At 46.8% G+C, this 19,288-nt stretch overlaps 1 protein-coding gene across 5 annotated transcripts in view; it reads left to right on the top strand.

The window, feature by feature from the left end:
* The window catches only part of KANSL1 (KAT8 regulatory NSL complex subunit 1), a 174,057-nt gene extending 155,520 nt beyond the window's left edge, over positions 1–18,537 (top strand). For 4 of the 5 annotated variants that reach the window (XM_061392207.1, XM_061392203.1, XM_061392204.1 and 1 more), the window contains 9 exons: positions 255–426; positions 9,350–9,532; positions 9,965–10,153; positions 10,488–10,636; positions 14,398–14,519; positions 15,103–15,160; positions 15,386–15,498; positions 16,217–16,469; positions 16,748–18,537. In XM_061392207.1, coding sequence (XP_061248191.1) covers positions 255–426; positions 9,350–9,532; positions 9,965–10,153; positions 10,488–10,636; positions 14,398–14,519; positions 15,103–15,160; positions 15,386–15,498; positions 16,217–16,469; positions 16,748–16,975 — 1,467 coding nt within the window. In that variant the 3' untranslated portion in view covers positions 16,976–18,537. The remainder of the gene's footprint in view (positions 1–254; positions 427–9,349; positions 9,533–9,964; positions 10,154–10,487; positions 10,637–14,397; positions 14,520–15,102; positions 15,161–15,385; positions 15,499–16,216; positions 16,470–16,747) is intronic. The other variant, XM_061392208.1, reaches the window with a different exon arrangement.
* The last annotated feature ends 751 nt before the right edge of the window (positions 18,538–19,288 follow it).

The following is a 19,288-nucleotide window of genomic DNA, read 5'->3' as shown; positions in this document are numbered from 1 at the left end:
AGTGTTCTCAGTAAGCACTTAAATGGGCTTCACATAATTAGAAAGCTTCATTGGAGAAGAAGTGGATTTATTACTTAACTACTTTGAAAGTTAGTGTGTTGGAGAAATGGAAATCTTTTAACAAACTGATCAAACATTTTGTTAACTCTGTCATATATGCATCTAGAGAGAGGGAATTTTGAATCTTTGGGATACTGAATGGGGAGCTGAGTTTTTATCAGACCCTGAATTGAGTGTTATCTGGCTTTTCCCAGGTTCACCGGAATAGCACAGCGCGTTCTGGCTGTGATGTGAACCCTTCCTGCGCGCTGTGCGGCTCAGGCAGTGCCAGCACCATGCCTCCAGAAATCCACTACGAAGCCCCTCTGTTGGAACGCCTATCCCAGTTGGACTCCTGTGTTCACCCGGTTCTAGCATTTCCAGATGGTAAGAAAGGCTCCATGAAGTCTAATGAGTGAGACTTAAAGGGTTCAAAGTGAAAGACAGTTGGCCAGGATTCTGGTACAGTCCAGGTACTGTCCAGGTATTACTGTCAACAGGATATTCTCTTAGGATTTTGCACATGATGCACAACAGATCCCCTCGACCAGAATGTGCCACTAAAACGTTAGAGCTTGCTAAGAGATTTCGCCCTAAGCTTTCAGGTGGTGAGGGTGAGACAGTTGCCTGTGTTATGATGTGAAAGCATGGGCAGCACTGTTCGAGGAGAATGTCTTCATACGGGGGGTATACATGCAATGGTTACGTGACTGCTTTCTCAGGAGTACGCAAGCATAGATCCTCAGAGTTCGCATGTGCTGGGTTTTGTTTTGTTTTTTTTAAGTTGATCTACCTGATAAGCCTCTATGTCTGCTGATTTTCTCTTCCACCTCCTTTTTCATAATTGCTTTTCTCCCACCTCATAAAAGAAAGTCACTCCTCTTATCCATATTGAGTCTTGCTGTGGGTCTTGCTCATCCCCCAGAGTATAAAAACCTTGGGCAGTAGGGACACCAAAGGAGCCATCTCAAGAGTTCATGGCTCCTGAAGAAGAATCCTGTGGGAGTTAAATAAAAGGAAATTTGAATAAATAATGAAGATGAAGGTACAGTATTTTTTTTGTATATAACGTCTGGAAAGATCCTCTACCTTTTCTGTTACTTGAGAATAATAATTTACGTTTAGAATTAATAACTTACATGTGAAACTAACATTGCACATCAACTATACAGTATTTAAATTTTAAAAATAATTGATAACTGAAAGTAGATTTTACTGGGACTGAAGTCTGATTGAAGAAATAGATTTTAACATGCCAGGGTGTTGGTATAAAATATTTTTAATGTATATTTTAGTTTCTTTTTTTATATAGAAAAAGGGTCTTTTTCTGTTTTATATATAATTTATGTGTTTTGGCTGCACTGGGTCTTCGTTGCTGCGTGCATGGGCTTTTCCCTAGTTGCCGTGAGCAGGTATTTACTCTTGGTTGTGGTGTACGGGCTTCTTGTTGCAGTGACTTCTTTTGTTGCGGAGCACAGGCTCTAGAGCAATTTGGGCTTCAGTGGTTGTGTCGTCTGGGCTTCAGTAGTTAGGCTCCCGCGCTCTAGAGCACAGGCTCAATAGTTGCGGCACATGGGGGGCTTCTGTGCTCTGTGTCATGTGGAATCTTCGCAGACTAGGGATTGAACCTGTGTGTCCTGCAGATTCTTTACCACTGAGCCACCAGGGAGGCCTATAATTGTCCTGAGTTTATAATTTTTCTAAAAATTACATTTTGGAATTCCCTGGCAGTCCAGTGGTTAGGACTCTGCTCTTTCACTGCCAAGGGCCTAGGTTCAGTCCCTGGTTAGGGAACTGAGATCTCACAAGCCTCTTGGTGTGGCGAGAAAAAAAATCTAAATAAAGAAAAATTACATTTCAAATGGTGAGGAGTTCATGAGCAAAAATGTTGAAAACTACTCTATAGACTACAGAAGCCAGTGTTTTCATAATTTGGATTGGTTTCATTGGTTTGCAGATAATCTCCCCATCTGGCCCCAACCACCAGAATACTTAAGTTCTCTGAGGATAAGGGACTATGTTTCTCTCCTTACTCTGTCCTTCATAGCACCTTACAGATAGTCTGTACACGTTTTTGAAAGGAAGGTAACAAAAATTGGGGTCTGGGGAATGAGAATTATGTTGGATGTAAAATTTACTTAGTGGTATGTGAAGAAAATCAGGTTTTTAGCATGAGTGGTATATTATCTTTTTCTTAAAGGGACACATAAGTTGGGCTTTATGGATCATACTGTCTAGGTTTAGTCTGTGTTGGAACTAGGCAGCTCTGCCTTTGTAGCACAAAACCAGTATGTAGACTATGTATAAGGAGGTGGGTGTGACTGTTTAAATAAAACTTTATTTATAAAAGCAGTCATTGCTGATAAACTATCCTAGAAAATCCCCTCATCTAATTGACAGTTCATCAAACATTAGATGGCCATAATCCCCTCAGATTTCTTATCTGTTCTTCAAATGATTGGATTCTTTCTTGGTCATCTAAATCTGTTAGCTTCCCCAAGCCTTATTATTAAAACTCCCTCCAACTGTAAGAAAGGGCATGGTGTAATAGTCTTGCTGCCATGTGACTTCTCCTAAGAGTGGAAATATTTAGAATACTTGAAACATATGAACAGTAAACTAGGCAAGGGTTTAGATCAGGAGTGATGGAGCAGTAAATACACTTTAGAATATAATGACTGGAAAACACGAAACATTTTCCTCTATGCTTCAGATTCCAGAGTCATTGACTTTTACCCTCTCCTGCCATTTGGATTATGGCTCATGTAACTTAAGATAATATTTGTATAGCATTTATAGTTTATATGCACTTCTCTTATTTCTTGTCTCATTTGGTTTTCTCAGTAATCTTGTAAAGTTACTTCAGTTTTACATATCAAGAAATAGGCTTAGAGAGGTTGTGGTTTATCTCAGGCTACATAGCTGATGTAGCAGTCTCCAAAATTTAAACCCAAGTAATCTGATTCCTGTCCTTCTTTTCAGTATAATTCATGCTTCTCCCCAGCCAGGTTATTAAGAGAAGTCAGATTTCTGCCCATTTCCAGGCTGCAGCTTCAGGCAGAGACACCAAGACGACTCCAGAACATTTGTTGAGTTATTCTCTTAAGATTACAGTGTTGAATTGCATGGTCTCGTATTTGAATAAAGAAGCCTGAAATCTATATAGTTATATTAAGATTCTGATAAGATCTTTTGCCTGTTGAATCAGTATCAGCTGATAAATATGTTGATCATGCTTTGCCAACAGTATTACCTTGTATAGTTGTGAATTCTCTCCCATCACCTAAATATGCCCAAGACACCTGCCTGCCATCTCCTGTTCCATCATTCTGTAGTCCCTGTGGACTTTTCCTGTCTCTTGTCTTCTCTCCCCACCTACACCCTTTTTCCACTCTTGCCTTTCCCCACTCTCTCCCTTGTGTCAGTCACACACACAAACACACACACATATCCTAATTATGACATTGGAGTTTGGACAAGAGAGATGGTCATTAAATTCTCTTTATGAGAAAGTAAAGAATAGTATATATATTTTTTACTTTCTCAAGTTGAGCATTAACATATCTGCCTATGAATACAGTAGACTTTCTGTGACTCAACCCAGGGACCTAATTACTGTGTCTAATATTGTGACTATTGGGATTTTTTACTTGATTCAGACAACTGCCACACTCAGAATACAGAATGCCACATTTGTAAACTGGAAGATTGCCAGGGCCATGAAGATGTGAGTAGTGTCTCCTGAAATATTGAGATTCCCCAGATCTTTTTGTGTATAATAATAACAGTGAAGACTAGCAACCAGCATACTGTGTGGGTCAAAGCTGACCTCCAGGCCACCCCGTTCTTCTCTAGAATACATTTAAAGATGGCAGGACATCCAACTTTTCATTTTCTGTAGTTTTACTGATGTTTCCCTAGCCAGTTTGTGTAGTTGTTGGGATGGGAACCAATTGTAGCTCTTAATCCTAGAGTTCATCTCCCACCTTACCACACCTTAGCCACTCCCATTCATTTTAGGAACTGCTCCCTGGCTGGAAGGTGGAGACATTAGGGTGTGATAACCCTTTAGTCCTCTGGTGGCTCAGAGGTAAAGTGTCTGCCTGCCATGTTGGAGACCTGGGTTAGATCCCTGGGTCGGGAAGATCCCCTGGAGAAGGAAATGGCAACCCACTCCAGTACTCTTGACTAGAAAATCCTGTGGACGGAGGAGCCTGGTGGGCTACTGTCCATAGGGTCGCAAAGAGTCGGACATGACTGAGCGACTTCACTCATTCAACCCTTCAGTATTCCAGAAACAGGAGCTTGTTTCCTTATTACCTCATGTAATCAAGCCAGCTAAAGCTTAGCTTGAAATAGAGGATGTATAATGGCAACCCACTCCAGTACTCTTGCCTGGAAAATCCCATGGACGGAGGAGCCTGGTAGGCTGCAGTCATGGGGTCACAAAGAGTCGGACACAACTGAGCGACTTCACTTTCACTTTTCACTTTCATGCATTGGAGAAGGAAATGGCGACCCACTCCAGTGTTCTTGCCTGGAGAATCCCAGGGACAGCGGAGCCTGGTGGGCTGCCGTCTATGGGGTCTATGGGGTCGCACAGAGTCGGACACAACTGAAACGACTTAGCAGCAGCGGCAACCTTGGGGAAAGGCATGTTGACTTAGGTTTGTGCTTAATAAGAGCACCACCTGCTGGCCTCGAAGAGCTCTGCTCTTTTGAGAGAGCTTGCCAAGACAACTAGCTGTATCCATGAGGCTATTGCAGCTTACCAGCAGGAGGAGGAAGTGAGCGTGACTGAACACCATGAGAAAGTGTGCTTGAGAAAATGGTGGATCATGGAATGTCAGACTCTGGCGGGCCTGAAGCTAAAGTCTTCTTTTTGTTTGAGGAAATGGCAAACTAAGGTAATGTTTCTTGTCATTGACCTGGTTAAGGATCTGTACCCTCCTGCCTGGTTAATACCACTGTAATGGCCATTGCCTATGCAGGTGTGAACTCTTTCTTTGCTTACTTTCAGGTCCTCTGTGTCTATTTTCAGAATTGTAGCTCTGTGTGGATCCCAGGTGTTATTACTCAGAGCAGGAACTCAGACTAGCAGTTCCTAAGAGATCATTTTTGTTCACTGATTTTGGGGAATTTAACTGAGTCTCTCTTCACTTTTATATGAAAGCTGCTAAAACACAGCAAACTTCTAGCAATGTATAGTAGCCTGAGTCCCATAAACAGTTATCCCTAACAGCTTATTCAGTGGATTTTATAGGGGAAGTTGCTCTTGATTCTGCTTAATACCCAACTCCAGAGCACAAGGTAATGGTTTACACTTGTGCCAGTTTTTACTTCTGAGCATTTAAAATGGGGGTGGGGTAAGGGTTAGGAGTGGAGTTTTAGTTGAAAAGTCATTAATTAAACGTGTTAGGGTTGAGAGGCACAGTAGTCATCTAGTCTAGCAATAACATACATTTTTTTCTCTCTTGTGCTTAGTGAGATTGATTTATAATTAGATTAATTAACTAATTATTTGAGACAGGTCTAAGGTCTTGGGGTACAACAGCGAGTACTGCCAGGAGCCTGTGCCTGCAGCACACAGAAGAGGTGAGAGAGTTAGAGCATGTGTGCTGGGGTATCTCCAGCCCTGATCAGATCTTGCTGCCTCATTTTACAGATGAAGATGCTGAGGCCCAGCCAAGTGATTTGTTCTTGTTCTATCCTCCTACTCAGTGATGGAACCAGGCCCTGTGTCCAGGACTGCTTATTTGCACTATAAAAGAGTGGGAGGAATAAAATCACTGTGCTTTGTGGTCCCATTAAACAGCCTATGCAGACTTCCCTCATGGTCCAGTGGTTAAGACTGCACACTCCCAATGCAGGGGGCATGGGTTCGATCCCTGGTTGGAGAAGATCCCACATGCCATGTGGTACAGCCCCCCAAAAGACCAAATAAATAAGAAAACCAGCCTTTGCCAAGTGAGAGTAACTCTTTTGCTGATGCAGGGGATGTCCTGGGATATAGAAGAGGTGTTCCCCCACTTCTTGAGCCTTCTTTATACCTTTGAACTCAGCCCAGCTTTCAGAATTTCTGTAGACAGTGCTTTATTTCCAGTACACCCTTTTCCCCAACCACTCTGAGCAAAGAAGTTTTAATTAATTAAAATTCCCCTAAATTTAATTCAATTTGATTAATACTTCTAAACTCAATTCTTATGTGGGAGATTTTTTTAAAAAAATTTTTTTTTTTTTTTTTTTTAACATTTGACCTTTGGGGTGTGGGATAATCAAGCCATTTTATTAAGGGGCTTGGGCGGGCTCTAAGGGCTAGGAGTACAGTGAGCTCTGATATCCTTGGCCTGGCTGAAAGCTGATTGATCATTTATTTTAAGGGTTATGATAGGTGAATTTGTTTTTAAATGTGTAAAAGAAAGAATGATTATGGAAAAAAATTCACAAGAGCACTGTTCCCAGAGATGTGTCTTATTCTTTGAAGAGTCATGAAATACATAGTCTGTGCTATAGGAAAGAGTTAAGTTTTGCTACACTGCAGAACTCTTTTGAAAAATATTGTATACTCTCCACTTCCTTGGGAATAATTTGAGAACTATCAGATTCCACCTCAGAATTAAACTGCTCCATTCTCTGGGTGTTCCTGGTGTCTCAGATGGTAAAGAATTTGCCTGCAGTGCAAGAGATCCAGGTTTGATCCCTGGGTTGGGAAGGTCCCCTGGAGAGTGCCATGGACAGAGGAGCCTGGCGGGCTGTAGTCTATGGGATCACAAAGAGTTGCACATGACTGAGCAGCTAACACACTTAAGCATTAATTCTTTGGGCCAAAGAATAATTTCATGGTGTAGTGGCTAAGAGTAGGAGTTTTAGGATTTTACAGACTTGAGTTTGAATGTTGCTTGTTCCTTTCTGATCCCTAAAGGAGGAAATGGCAACCCAGTCCAGTATTCTTGCCTAGAAAATGCCATGAGCTGAGAGGAGCCTGACAGGCTGAAGTCAGTGGGGTCTCAAAGAGTCAGACACAGCTGAGCTTGCACAGTGTTAGTTACTAAACTGTGTAACCTTGACAAGTTAACTCACCTTTCTAAATCTGTTTTCTGTCATTAAAAGGAGCATAGTAATGCATCATGGAATTGTTATGAAGGTGAAGTAATACACAGCACCAGCCACAATATAATGGGTTTTTTAATGTTCACTCACCCCCCTCTTCTTTGCCCCCCGCCCCACTCCTAGTTCAGATTGAGCACAGCCTCTACTCTCCCTGGGAGCCAGAACCCCATTAATGTTTGAAGTGAAGTGAAATCGCTCAGTCATGTCCGACTCTTTGTGACCCCATGGACTGTAGCCTACCACACTCCTCCATCCATGGGATTTTCCAGGCAAGAGTACTGGAGTGCATTGCCCTTTCCTTCTCCAGAGCATCTTCCCGACCCAGGGAACAAACTCGGGTCTCTGGCGTTTTAGGCAGACGCTTTACCATCTGAGCCAGCAGGGAAGTCCTCCAAGTACATTAAATATAATAAATATTAAGTAGTTCTAGAAAAAGAAGGCATTCCAGAGGTTGTAGTGATTTTTGAAAGATGGAAGGCAAGATAACTATAGAGAAAAAAACTAGGAAAAAGGAGCCCAAAGCCTATGCTTTTGAGTAAACTCTTGTCAGGTAGCAGCCGGTAGGGGGACGGTTCTTTGCCCACACTGAAAAAGGACAGAAAACCAGGAATGGGACCTGGGCATTTGGGTGATAGATCTGGACTTGTTCTGAAATACAGCTAGGCTAGATTTTAACCCTTTTCCATAGTGCAGCGAAGTTTCATTCTGTGCTGCAGTGCCGAGTGTGGACTCAGGGACTGGGACTTCTATCTCAGGTGGTTAATGATTGATTCCCAGGAGGAACTGAGAGCTAAAGTGAGATGTGCTGATCTTCAGATGTAAAAGGAGAAATTTTTCAGAACCCTGAAGAAAGACCCACCTGTATCCCTGGTGGTGAAGTTTCAGAATGAGACTAGAAAAGGAAAATGTAAAGTTCAGATTGCCACTAGAGGTTCTAGACAGAGTAATAGGGCAAGATGTAGAAATAAAGGCAAACAGGTTGGAAAGAAAGTAAAGCAGCATTTTGTAAATGATGTACTTGTGTTATAGAAAGTTCTAAGGATTCCACAACAGCTAACAAAACTTAATGATAGATTTAAGAAGATCACAGGATACAGGCCACTATATTAAAAATTACTGTATTCCTACATACTAGTAGTAAGCAATTATAAACAACTTTTAAAAAGTGATAATGATGACATTATCATTTGTAAGTCATCAAAAATATGAAGTAGTCAATCAATTTAACAAAATGTGTATAAGAACTGTACAATGAAAACCACCCAACGCTGATGAGAGGAAATAAAAGAAAATGGAGAGAAATACCACGTTCGCAGATTGAAAGATTTGGTATTGGAGTTTGCCCCAAATTGGCTGAGTCGATACAATACCACAACAAGCTTTTTTTTTCCCACCAAAAGTTTAAAAGAACCTACAAATGATTGAGTCAAATTCCATCATATTGGTGACACTGTAGTAATAGCTTTAAGGATCTGAGAGAAAACTGGTTTTAATCTTGAAATGCTCTTTCTAAAGAAATGACTCAAACTCAAGTCCACATTCTTAGGAAAATAAAAAAAGGAAACTAACAAAATGGAAAGATGCAAGAAAGAGTAGTGAACTCCCCCCAAAAGGTAGAAGTTATAGTTAAGTCTAAAAGATTTAATTTGTAATATTTCAATATTAGCTCATCACTTAAAAACCTAGATAATCCCCAGATAGGGAAGGGGGTGGAGGTCTGGAGGAAGGAGGGCGAAATGATCTAGTTCTTACTAGGGAAAGAGGCAGTGCCCAATCCAGTGCCTGATAAAGTAGCAGACAATAAATAGTTGTTGAAGGAATATATGTCCTGATTAACTTTATGTTGAAAGAAATACCTTGAAATGTTTCAGTTTCTAGAAGAATAAGAACAGGATGTTTATCAGTCTTTCAAACCAATAGAGTTTAACAGATTTAGCGGAACACAAGAACAAAGAAAAGACCATCATAGATATTGGTTTTGTTTGGAACTTGAAAATAAAAGGCGGCAGTGACCTCCCTGTGAGTAGAAGAGTGACCTTCAGTGATGTTCCAATAAACAGATCTTCCCCTCGACAGTGCTTGTTCCTCGCAGTCATCCCACCACTGGGCACATAAGAGAAGGGTGTCAGGTGGGTCTCGCTCCCTGGAGAGCCGGAGCCCAGGGGTCTGGACTGATGGTGGCGTTTTGTGTTTCTTGCAGATGTTCCCACAGGCCTGCACTTCCAGAGCATGCTGAAATCTCAATGGCAGAACAAGCCTTTTGACAAAATCAAACCTCCAAAAAAGTTTTCACTTAAGCACAGAGCACCCATGCCAGGCAGTCTGCCAGATCCAACTCGTAAAGACAGGCACAAGTTGGTCAACTCCTTCCTAACAACAGCCAGTAAGTTTCAGGGGTCCATAGCGTCCTCCAATTACTTTTCTATTCCTCTGACGTTCTCAGGTTACTGGTATGGCCATGGCAGTGTGATGGGGTTGGGAGAGACAGTTGACAGATGCAAGTTCAGCCCACAGTCTTCTTTTTCTGCTCATTTTGGATGCTCTGGGATGGACCGTGAAAGCTGTTCCAGACGTCAGGTGTTCTGGGGCTCAGTGAACAGCCAAGTGGGGCATAGCATTGGGTGCATCTGTGGGCCGGCTGTCTTTTGTAGTCTGGTGTCACATTTTTCTCCAGTTGAGAGCCCGGTGGGCTCCCTGGCCTGTCCTGCTGCCCTGGGTATCTGTCATGGACCTAGAGAGAACTCGAGCTTGGAACTCAAATAAGAAAAGGTTGAGAGAAGATATTTCACAGCTCTTTTTCTGTTCCCCTCTTCAGAGCTGTCCCATCACCAAGCCCGGCCTGACAGGACCCACAGGCAGCACTTTGACGATGTGGGGGCTGTGCCTATGGTGGAACGAGTGACAGCGCCCAAAGCAGAGCGCTTGCTCAGTCCGCCGCCACCCGTGCACGACCCAAACCACAGCAAAATGAGATTGCGAGACCATTCATCTGAGAGAAGCGAAGGTAGGGCCAGGCCCGGCACCTCCGCCTGCATTTGCACCTGCGCAGGGCTTTCTGGGGCAGCGGGCCTTCCTATAACTGCCCCTAGCTGTGTCCTTCACTTGCTAGGAAGGTAGAGTAGAGGGGTCCGACCGCTTCTAAGTGTAGGTCACTCTTAACTGCTGTAGCAACCTCTGCCACCCCCTGCCTCCCATCAGCCAGTTTGCTTCATCTTTTTATCCTTTAGGCTTAGAAAGCATTTTTGCCTTTACTGAGTATTGCGGGCCTTCCTAACTTGTGCTGGAAGTAGAGCAGGTTGAGGTAGCCATGTATTCCTCTTTTCTGTTGACCTCTGCAGTGTTGAAGCATCACACGGACATGAGCGGTTCGAGCTACTTGGCGGCCACCCACCACCCACCACACAGTCCCTTGGTGCGACAGCTCTCCGCCTCCTCAGACACCTCTGCACCCACCAGCTCTAGCCCACAGGTCACAGCCAGCACGACTGTAAGTACCCGCGTGGAGTGGGCCGGACACTCCCTCTGCAGTGACAGCTCCCTCCAGTGGGTCTGGAGGACAGTGTGGAAAGAGGGTCGTGAGGGCCAGGGCAGTTACAAGGACTTAGCTCATCCTGACTTGTGTGTCTTTTTTAAGTCAAAGTGGTGCTATTTAATCCTCCATTACGTTGTTTTCCTTGAGTGGTTCTTAGTAGAGATGGATCTGAGCTGGGCCAGCCATAGAAAGCTTGAGGCGGAGACAAACTCTAGGGTGATCTGTGACTGTTCAAGATACATGGGACTAAGTTTCATACAGAACTCCACAGTACCATGACTCTTAACTCCGTTGGCCTGAGAAATAAACATGAGAGGAGGGATGCAAAAGACGTGTTTGTGGGCCTTAGAGACGTTTGATTTCCTTGTTTTTTAATCTCCTGGGGAGTGGAGCTGGAGTGCTAGGAATGAGCACTGGGTGCTTGGAAGGGAAGGTTGATGTGGAGCCTGTTTTTAGGTGTGCAGAGCAGAATTACAGATGCAGCAGGCTACGCGGGCAGGACTGACATGCGCGCTCACTACGGCAGGCGCTCTGACCCCTGATCAGCTTTCGTAGTACCACTCTCCACCCTGAAAGCAGTTTACACAACCATTCCAAACACACAGTCACCTTAACACTCTCTGATGTTTTCATTCCTCAGAATGTGCCTCCTTGAACACATATACCTGTAGCAGCTTTGTGCCCAGCAAAAGGGTCCTTTATATAGTAATCATCTTAGTAATAATGGAGGTAGTAATAATAGAATGCTGCCGCTGTAAATGTTGACTGTGTCCGTGCTGGGTACATAGGTGTTACCGCATTCGACCTGCAACACCCTTTAAGGTGCAGGGGGTGTAGGAAAACTGAGGTTTTCCAAGGTTAAGTGAATAGCATGAGGTGAGGAGACCTGTCAGGGTTAGAGCTGGGATTCCAACCCAGGCGGTCTGGCCACGGAGCCAGCTCTCTTGGGTCTTGCAGCACAGGGTGAACCTGGGTCGGGGCATAGCGAAGGTGACTTAGGCAGGGGCTCTGGTGCCCCTTCAGAGCTTACATCGAGAAACTTCAAAGCCCGCAAAATGTGCTCACTAGGCTCTGCGATCAGGTGGGAATTCATGTCGTTCTGTCTTTGCTCTTAAAAATCAGTCTTTCCCAGATGACCTTGTTCCTCCCCGCTTCGTCCGCTCCCACACCCACAGGTTTTATCTCCATAGCAGTGTAGTCTCTGTGGTAAGCCATTAGCAGGGATCTCAGAAAAACAAAGGATTTTACAGAGACTAATTCTGATAGAAGTCTTTTCTCAGATCCAGGACTTGGTGAAACTTCAGTGTTTTTTCACATGCCGCTTTCTCATGCCTGGAAAATGTAAACTTAGGCCTGAATCACTTGAAATTTTTACTTACTATCTAATGAGCATCAGTTTTGTACATACCACTGTGCTGACCCTTGAGGTTCTCGTTGCCAATTTTTTTTTCACAGAATCTGGATTTATTGAATAGCAGGAAGAGTGATAGGCCAGATAGTTAAGGTGAGAAGCTACAGGACACTGGCGAGGAGTGGGGAGGAGGGGGATGGGCTGTGTGCTCATGCTGGCCGCAGAAAGCCACATGAGCCGACGGGTGCAACAGAGTCACCTCCGTAGTCTTTTTTTCTTCTTCTTGGACTCCCTGGATATGCTGATTTGATAGTTAGAAGAGATGGGGCCCTGAACCTATTTTTTCTCTTTTAAATATCATCTTGCACCTCACCTTCTGGCAGCCAGGTTTGGGAACCACTTCTCATTCTCATCACCTGCCCTCCACCTCTGGTCCTAAACAGGAGAACAATGTTAGGTTAGACCAAGTGAGTGTCTTCTGGAATTGGGGCGTCTACATGTGGGGTGGGGGTTGGGCTGTTGAACCCCACAGCCCGCTCCTGTCTCCCTGCCTTGAAGGTGCTGACAGCAGGCCCAGGGAGGTTCAGGGGAAATACACACCCGCTTCTGCCAGCAGTTTCACACTTGTTCTTGACCGCGATCCAGGGAAAGCTGTCTATTGAGGTTCCTTCGGGTACACTTCCTGCAACGGGGTGTGTGAGTTCAGCAGACATGTGGCAGAGGCCTGTGGGGGTGAGTCCACTGAACCTCAGCCAGGCAGGGCTTGCAAGTCTCTTCAACTGTTCTGGTCAGCCAGTTACCCTGAATTCGTGAAGTCAGTGACAGTCTGTTCTCATTGATAGCAGAGGAAACTGAGGTGAAAAAGACACTGTGATAACCTGAAATCATAGGTGACAGCTGCTAAGATCCTGGCCCGGAAAATACTGCCTTTCAGTGTTCTCTGAGAAGCTCTTGAAATGATCGGATGGATCGGTCATGGACCCCATTCCAGGAACAGGAAATGGAGGGAAACAGCCTCTCGCCCCACCCCCCTCCCTGACCCCTTCCCTCTGGGCTGGCCGCGCTGGTGGTCTGGGCCTGGGCTGGCCGCACTGGTGCTTTGAGTCTGGGCTGGCCGCACTGGTGCTTTGGGCCTGGGCTGGCCGCGCTGGTGCTTTGGGCCTGGGCTGGCCGCGCTGGTGCTTTGGGCCTGGGCTGGCCGCGCTGGTGCTTTGGGTCTGGACGCCCCTCACTGACCCCTCCCCCTGGGCTGGCCGCACTGGTGCTTTGGGCCTGGGCTGGCCGCGCTGGTGCTTTGGGTCTGGGCTGGCCGCGCTGGTGGTTTGGGTCTGGACGCAGCCTCTAAGGTGGTGGCAGGTGTATTGTCACCATGGCAGCGTGTTTGTCATCCACTGTTTGCCTCTGTCCTCACAGCTCAGTTGCCAGTCTCTGTTTCAGGGCAGGGTGTTTGCTATCTGGGCACAGGCAGCTCTCGGACTTGCGCCTCCATCTAAGAAACCATGCCCCTTGGCTCCCTGCTCGATTGCTCCTCTGGTCTCCCAGCTGCTGCAGAAGGCCCCGCCCCTGCTCCCTAATACTGGATCCTTACTAAGTGTTCTTTTCCAGGAGTTTGATCTTAACTTTCTGTAGGAACGAATCTTCTTTTTTCAGGAGTGTGAGCTCTACAGCCAAGGCCTCTTCATCCATTTCCTTCCACTCCTCTCCATTGATATACCTAGAACGCTCTTAGCTTTTTCCCTAAGAATAATAGCCAGAAAGGGGAAATCACATAAGGGTTCAGCAGATGGTGGGCACAGATTCAGCTGAAGAGTTCAGATCTGCGAGAAGGAAGTGCTTTCATGGCAACCAAAGTTAGCAGATCCACTGAGCTCAGCCTCCCATGGGGCATCTTTCAGGATGGAAGAATTCATCTTTTTAGTCCAGAGAGTTACCTCTAGGCTTAAGCATTGCTTTTTCCACTGTTGGTCTGTGTCATAGAGATAAATGGGGGGAAACAGGAGGTTTTGGGGGGGGTGTTGTTAAAGATGTATGGAGGAGTCTATAAACTGTGGCAGTTGTCTCAAGGTGCCAGGATACCTCTGTGAAACTGAGTAGAGGTCTCTCTTCACGTGAGCACATGAATAAAGAGGGTGGCCAGTGAGACTTGTGAAGGGAAGGTCCTCCTCAGGCCCCACCTGGTATTTCTCCTAAGCACATTGCTGGTGGGAGACCATCCCCACAGTGCAGGCAGTTGCTGTCATCCCTCCTTGGGCCCTCTCCAGGGACCCAGATGCCTGGTTATTAGTGATCCTGTTTTAAATCTCAGGTTTAGGATTTGATATGTGTAGAATTGTTCCTCCCTTTTAAACTTGCCTTTGTCTTACAGCAGCCAGTAAGGAGGAGAAGGGGAGAGAGCTCCTTCGATATTAACAACATTGTCATCCCAATGTCTGTCGCTGCAACCACCCGTGTAGAGAAGCTCCAGTACAAGGAAATCCTTACCCCCAGGTAGAAGCCCTGCACGATCGGCTCTGCTCTTTGGTCTCCCTGTCCCCTAGTCACTGGGTTGTGGGGCCTAGCCTTGGCTTTTATCATTAAGAGAAGGGATCAGAGTGAAATTATTTCTATATATAATTTTCTTCATTATATGTGTGCCAGCCAGACCACAGGCCACAAACTGGCTGTTTGATGCATACAGATGTGTTTTAAAATACTAAATATGTTGTCAGTGTCAAAGCAAGATTTCACATAGGAATTTTTATTTCTAGTGTTTGTTGACAAGTCAAAAATTTGGGCAACCCTGTCTATGCATCCCCATGTGATAGCAACCAGTTGGTGCTGAGTAGCGTTGGTCCCCTTGAAACAGGTTCTTCTGCTTGAGTTTGTCGGTCCCCCAGCTCTGCTCCCGCCCTCAGCCCACTTTCCCTGTTCTGGCCCTTGTGGGCATCGAGTGTGAGGCCTCTGATGGAAAGAGTGCCCCAGGGCTGAGAAGGCCCAGTGAGAGCAGGTGGTGAGCACGCGTTCCCTCGCGCATGTGCTTTTCTGGCCTGACTGCCTGCATTCTCACAATTCTGCCTTCTTCGTCTTGCAGCTGGCGGGAGGTTGATCTTCGGTCTCTGAAGGGGAGTCCTGACGAGGAGAACGAGGAGGTAATGGCATGTTCGGTCCTCTTAGAAGAGCGCACACACTGCAGATACTTCAAGACCTGTGGGTGTCCAGTGCAGGCTTCCTTGTATTCTTGTCCTTACCAGGAAGAGCCTAGTATACGGGGGCGGGGTGGGAGGCAGCGGTGTGCTGCTTCTAGAACTGATCTACCCCCACTTAAACATGACTTCCTGGCAGAAAGGGGGGTCCACAAAGGTGCTCTTTTGCAGATCGAGGACCTGTCTGACGCAGCCTTCGCCGCTCTGCATGCCAAATGTGAGGAGATGGAGAGGGCTCGGTGGCTGTGGACCACGAGTGTGCCACCTCAGCGGCGAGGCAGCAGGTGATGGGGCAGGCGCAGGGCCCCAGGGCCTGTGGAGGGAGGGTCGGCGGGGAGCTCGGGCCCGAGCTGTGTCCGTGGGTTGTCACTTAGTTGCTCTTCGTATTCCTCACTGGCAGTGGTGGAGAATGCACAAGTTCCTTGATGTTTGTTGGGACCAGTGCGGGTATAAGTAGTCAAAGGCTGGGTCCTCGCTGAGTGGTTACTGTCCAGTTATGCCAAACTCTGGTGGTCTCCCAACTCCAGGAGTAGGCCATCTGGGAAGTTGGAGGCCGATCAGGGGTGTGGTGATACGGTCGGAGGAGCTTTGGAGGCCTCCGGACCAGCTCACCTTCTGTGGACGGTGGAGTGTGCACAGCTCTGTGGTCCCGCTTGACTCTGGAGAACTGTCCTGCCCTCTCCTTTAGTATTACAGTGAGCAGCCCTCAGGGCTCTCAAGCAGAAGGGTCTGGGCTCTTTTTTGCTTTTTGCCCATAGCATGTGCCTGCCCCTGTGTGTAGTGACAGGGGAAGCGAGGGTTTGTGGTTCCAAGGCGCGAACTGCTGGTGTCTGTCTGCCTCAGCTCTGCTGGTCAGGAGGCTTTTGTCATGCATGACATGACATGCCACCTTTTTTGGCTTTTTTTGGCATGACAAAAGCCTGCCACCTCCCCAACCCCCAAAACGAATATACAAGAAACTCCCTGTCACCAGGCACTCAGATTGTTCTTCTTGGGGTGCAGGTCTTACCGGTCATCAGATGGACGGACAACACCCCAACTGGGAAGTGCCAACCCCTCCACCCCCCAGCCCGCCTCCCCGGACGTCAGCAGCAGTCACTCCTTGTCGGAGTTCTCCCATGGGCAGTCCCCCAGGAGCCCTATTAGCCCAGAGCTGCACTCGGCCCCCCTCACTCCCGTGGCTCGGGACACCCTCCGACACCTGGCCAGCGAAGACACGCGCTGTTCCACACCAGAGCTGGGGCTGGACGAGCAGGTGAGCAGCAACACCTTTCTATGGTATTGGGGGTGGCAGATGGGGCAGTTGGGGGGACAGTACCTGCTCAAGATGGACCTTCATTTTATGGACCACCCCCCCCCCCAATCCCCAGTTTGAAGGGGACAAGGGACTCTACTTGACGTTGACCTTCTGAAGGTGCCATAGAACACTGGCCCTTGTTATAAGGGTGCCCTCTCTCAGAATCGTCCCTAAACCTGCCCCAGAGCTCACAGACCTGGGGCCGGGCCTCACCATGGCGTCTTGTCTGCCCACAGTCCGTCCAGCCGTGGGAGCGGCGGACCTTCCCCCTGGCGTACAGCCCCCAGGCGGAGAGTGAGGACCAACTGGATGCACAGGAACGGGCGTCCCGCTGCACTCGGCGCACCTCGGGCAGCAAGACTGGCCGGGAGACAGAGGTGGCGCCCACCTCGCCTCCTGTCGTTCCCCTCAAGAGTCGGCATCTGACGGCCACAGTCACAGCTCAGCGTCCAACTCACAGATGAGTGGGATATGAGAACCTAAGCAGACTCACTGACTATGGCATTAAAGCTTCAGAAATCTCTGTGTTTGATATTCAAACATCATATGCCGAAAATTTTCACAGTTTTTAGTGAATTTAAGGAATTTAGATTCTACTTTGGTATTTTTCTTTCTTGTTTTGATTTTTGTTCTGTTTTGGTTTCCATGTTTTCTTGTCACACGCCTGAGCACTTCCTCCAGTTGGCAAACAGAAGTTCAGGATAAGAGCCTGCTGGCCTGAGCCTGGCACCTCCTCTGCACTGTTGAATCACTGGACTTAGCCATGTCGGATGGTCACCCCTCTCCTTCGCCCCAGTGGGCAGGGTGGGACAGCCAGGTGGGCAGAGGGGAAGGACTCTCCAGCTCAGTGTCGCCCCCTGAGGTGAGGGTTGGGGAGAGCAGTGTGCTCTGGGCTCTCGCTGGCCCGCCCCTCTGTGGCTTGGCTTAGCTGTGGCCCCCCCAGCTGGGTCCCCTTGGTCGACTGTGCTGGAGCACCCCAACCAGAGCCTCTTGACTGGCCCTGCCAGCTGTTCCCACTCAGCCCTCAGCTGACAGAATGGCTTCCCCTTGTCCCCCAGATCTTGGAGACTACCAGGGTTTCCTCTGCGTTCAGTCATCCCTGTCTTGACTCCTTAACTGCAGTAACCTGGCTGCAGCTGCTCGGGTCCCTATCCTTCCCAATCCCCTCATCTGCTCCCCCACACCAGACGCACACCCACACGTGGTCCTTCCCCTTGGAATGTTTTTCCCACTTACCCTGGTCTGTGAAGGTGTAGGGTCTTCCCGCTCCTCTGACTCTAGGGAGGCTGGGAAATGAGCAGCCATTGCCCCTCTGTAATCGTTTTCACTGATGGGGTCATTCGGAGTCATTTGGTCGTATCCCCCTCCTCCGCCAGTCCAGTTCCTTGTTGGTGTCTGTCTGCCCCTCCTCTCTCGAGCTCCTTTGCCTGTGGAACACTGTCTGGTCCTTGCTGTGGTTCCCGTCACTCCCCGTCACCCCCTGGGTTAACCGTGTGCCTGTCTCATCTATGATCACATCACCAAAAGGGGGGCAATAAGGACTTTTTTTTTTTTTTTTTGCGCCATTTTGTAATCGTATAAAAATAGTAGACAAACTGCTTAATGTTGGGGTTTTTTCACAATTTTCAACATTAGTGATTTTTTTTTTTTGATTCTGTTTGCAAGTTAAAGGGTTTGTCATTGTTTCTTTAAAAAAACAATAATGCACCATATCCCTATGCATAAAGTGCTTCTTCTATTTATAAGGTTGAAAATTCTGAATAACCCTTTTAGCATTGTAAAAAAAAAAAAAACAAAATCAAAAATGGAAAAAAAAAACTTGTATTTTGTAAATATTTTCTTTTCCTGCTTTGAGCTGTGTATTGGCAGCGAAACATGTAGCTGTCTTTGTTCTATAGAAATGCTTTTCTTCAGAGAAGCTGATCTTTGTTAATGTCTTGATTCTGTTCGCAAAGCACAGACTAGTGCTTAAAAAAAAAAAAAAGGAAGGAAAAATTGAAAAAAATAATAAAAAAAAGTTACAGAACGTAGTATGCCAGGCCTTTCTTGTCACTGGACGTGGTAGTGGTGGTGGTAAGGACCTGCCCTGCTGGGGGAGGTGCTCTGACTGGCGCCGAACCTTGGGAAGGCTCCATGCCATCTTCTGGGCTCAGGCGGGCTCCTCTGACGATCACCAGAGAGGGGATGTGGGTTTTCGTGGGTGTGGGGGGTAAGAGATGTCAGGAGGAAAGGTGGTGTTTGTTGGATGTAAGTAGTTGACCCATTGCTTTTCTTTTTTTAAGTTCTTTTTTTTTTTTTTTTTTTGGGCTGTGCTGGGTCTCCATTGTGGTGCGCAGGCTCTTCGTTTCTATACTCAGGCTTTAATGGTCTACCTCTAGTGAGGCCAGCTGGCAGTGTGGCTTTTTTATTTTTTTAATCTACTCTAAATTGCTCTCTAGGATTCCCAGGTGGATCAGTGACAAAGAATCCACCTGCCGATGCAGGAGAAATGGGTTCATTCTTGATCTGGGAAGATCCCACATGCCAAGTGTCAACTAAGCCCGTGCACCACAACTGCTGAAGCCTGAGCAGCACCCTGGAGCCAGTGCTCTGCAGCAAGAGAAGCCGCTGCAGTGAGCCTATGCACAATGAAGACCCAGCACAGCCAAAAATAATAAAATTATGAAGAAGAAAAATTGCTCTCTAGTGGAGATTTCACATCTCACTTTGGACCTCTGGGGTTGAGATCACTGAGGATTTAATATACTTTGCACAGAGCCTGAGCTGGTTCTCAGCAG

Source organism: Bos javanicus, chromosome 19 (assembly GCF_032452875.1).
Source record: "Bos javanicus breed banteng chromosome 19, ARS-OSU_banteng_1.0, whole genome shotgun sequence".
NCBI classification, from domain to species: Eukaryota; Metazoa; Chordata; class Mammalia; order Artiodactyla; family Bovidae; genus Bos; species Bos javanicus.
Note: the sequence above shows the minus strand (reverse complement) of the source record. Positions and strands in the feature narration are given on the sequence as shown.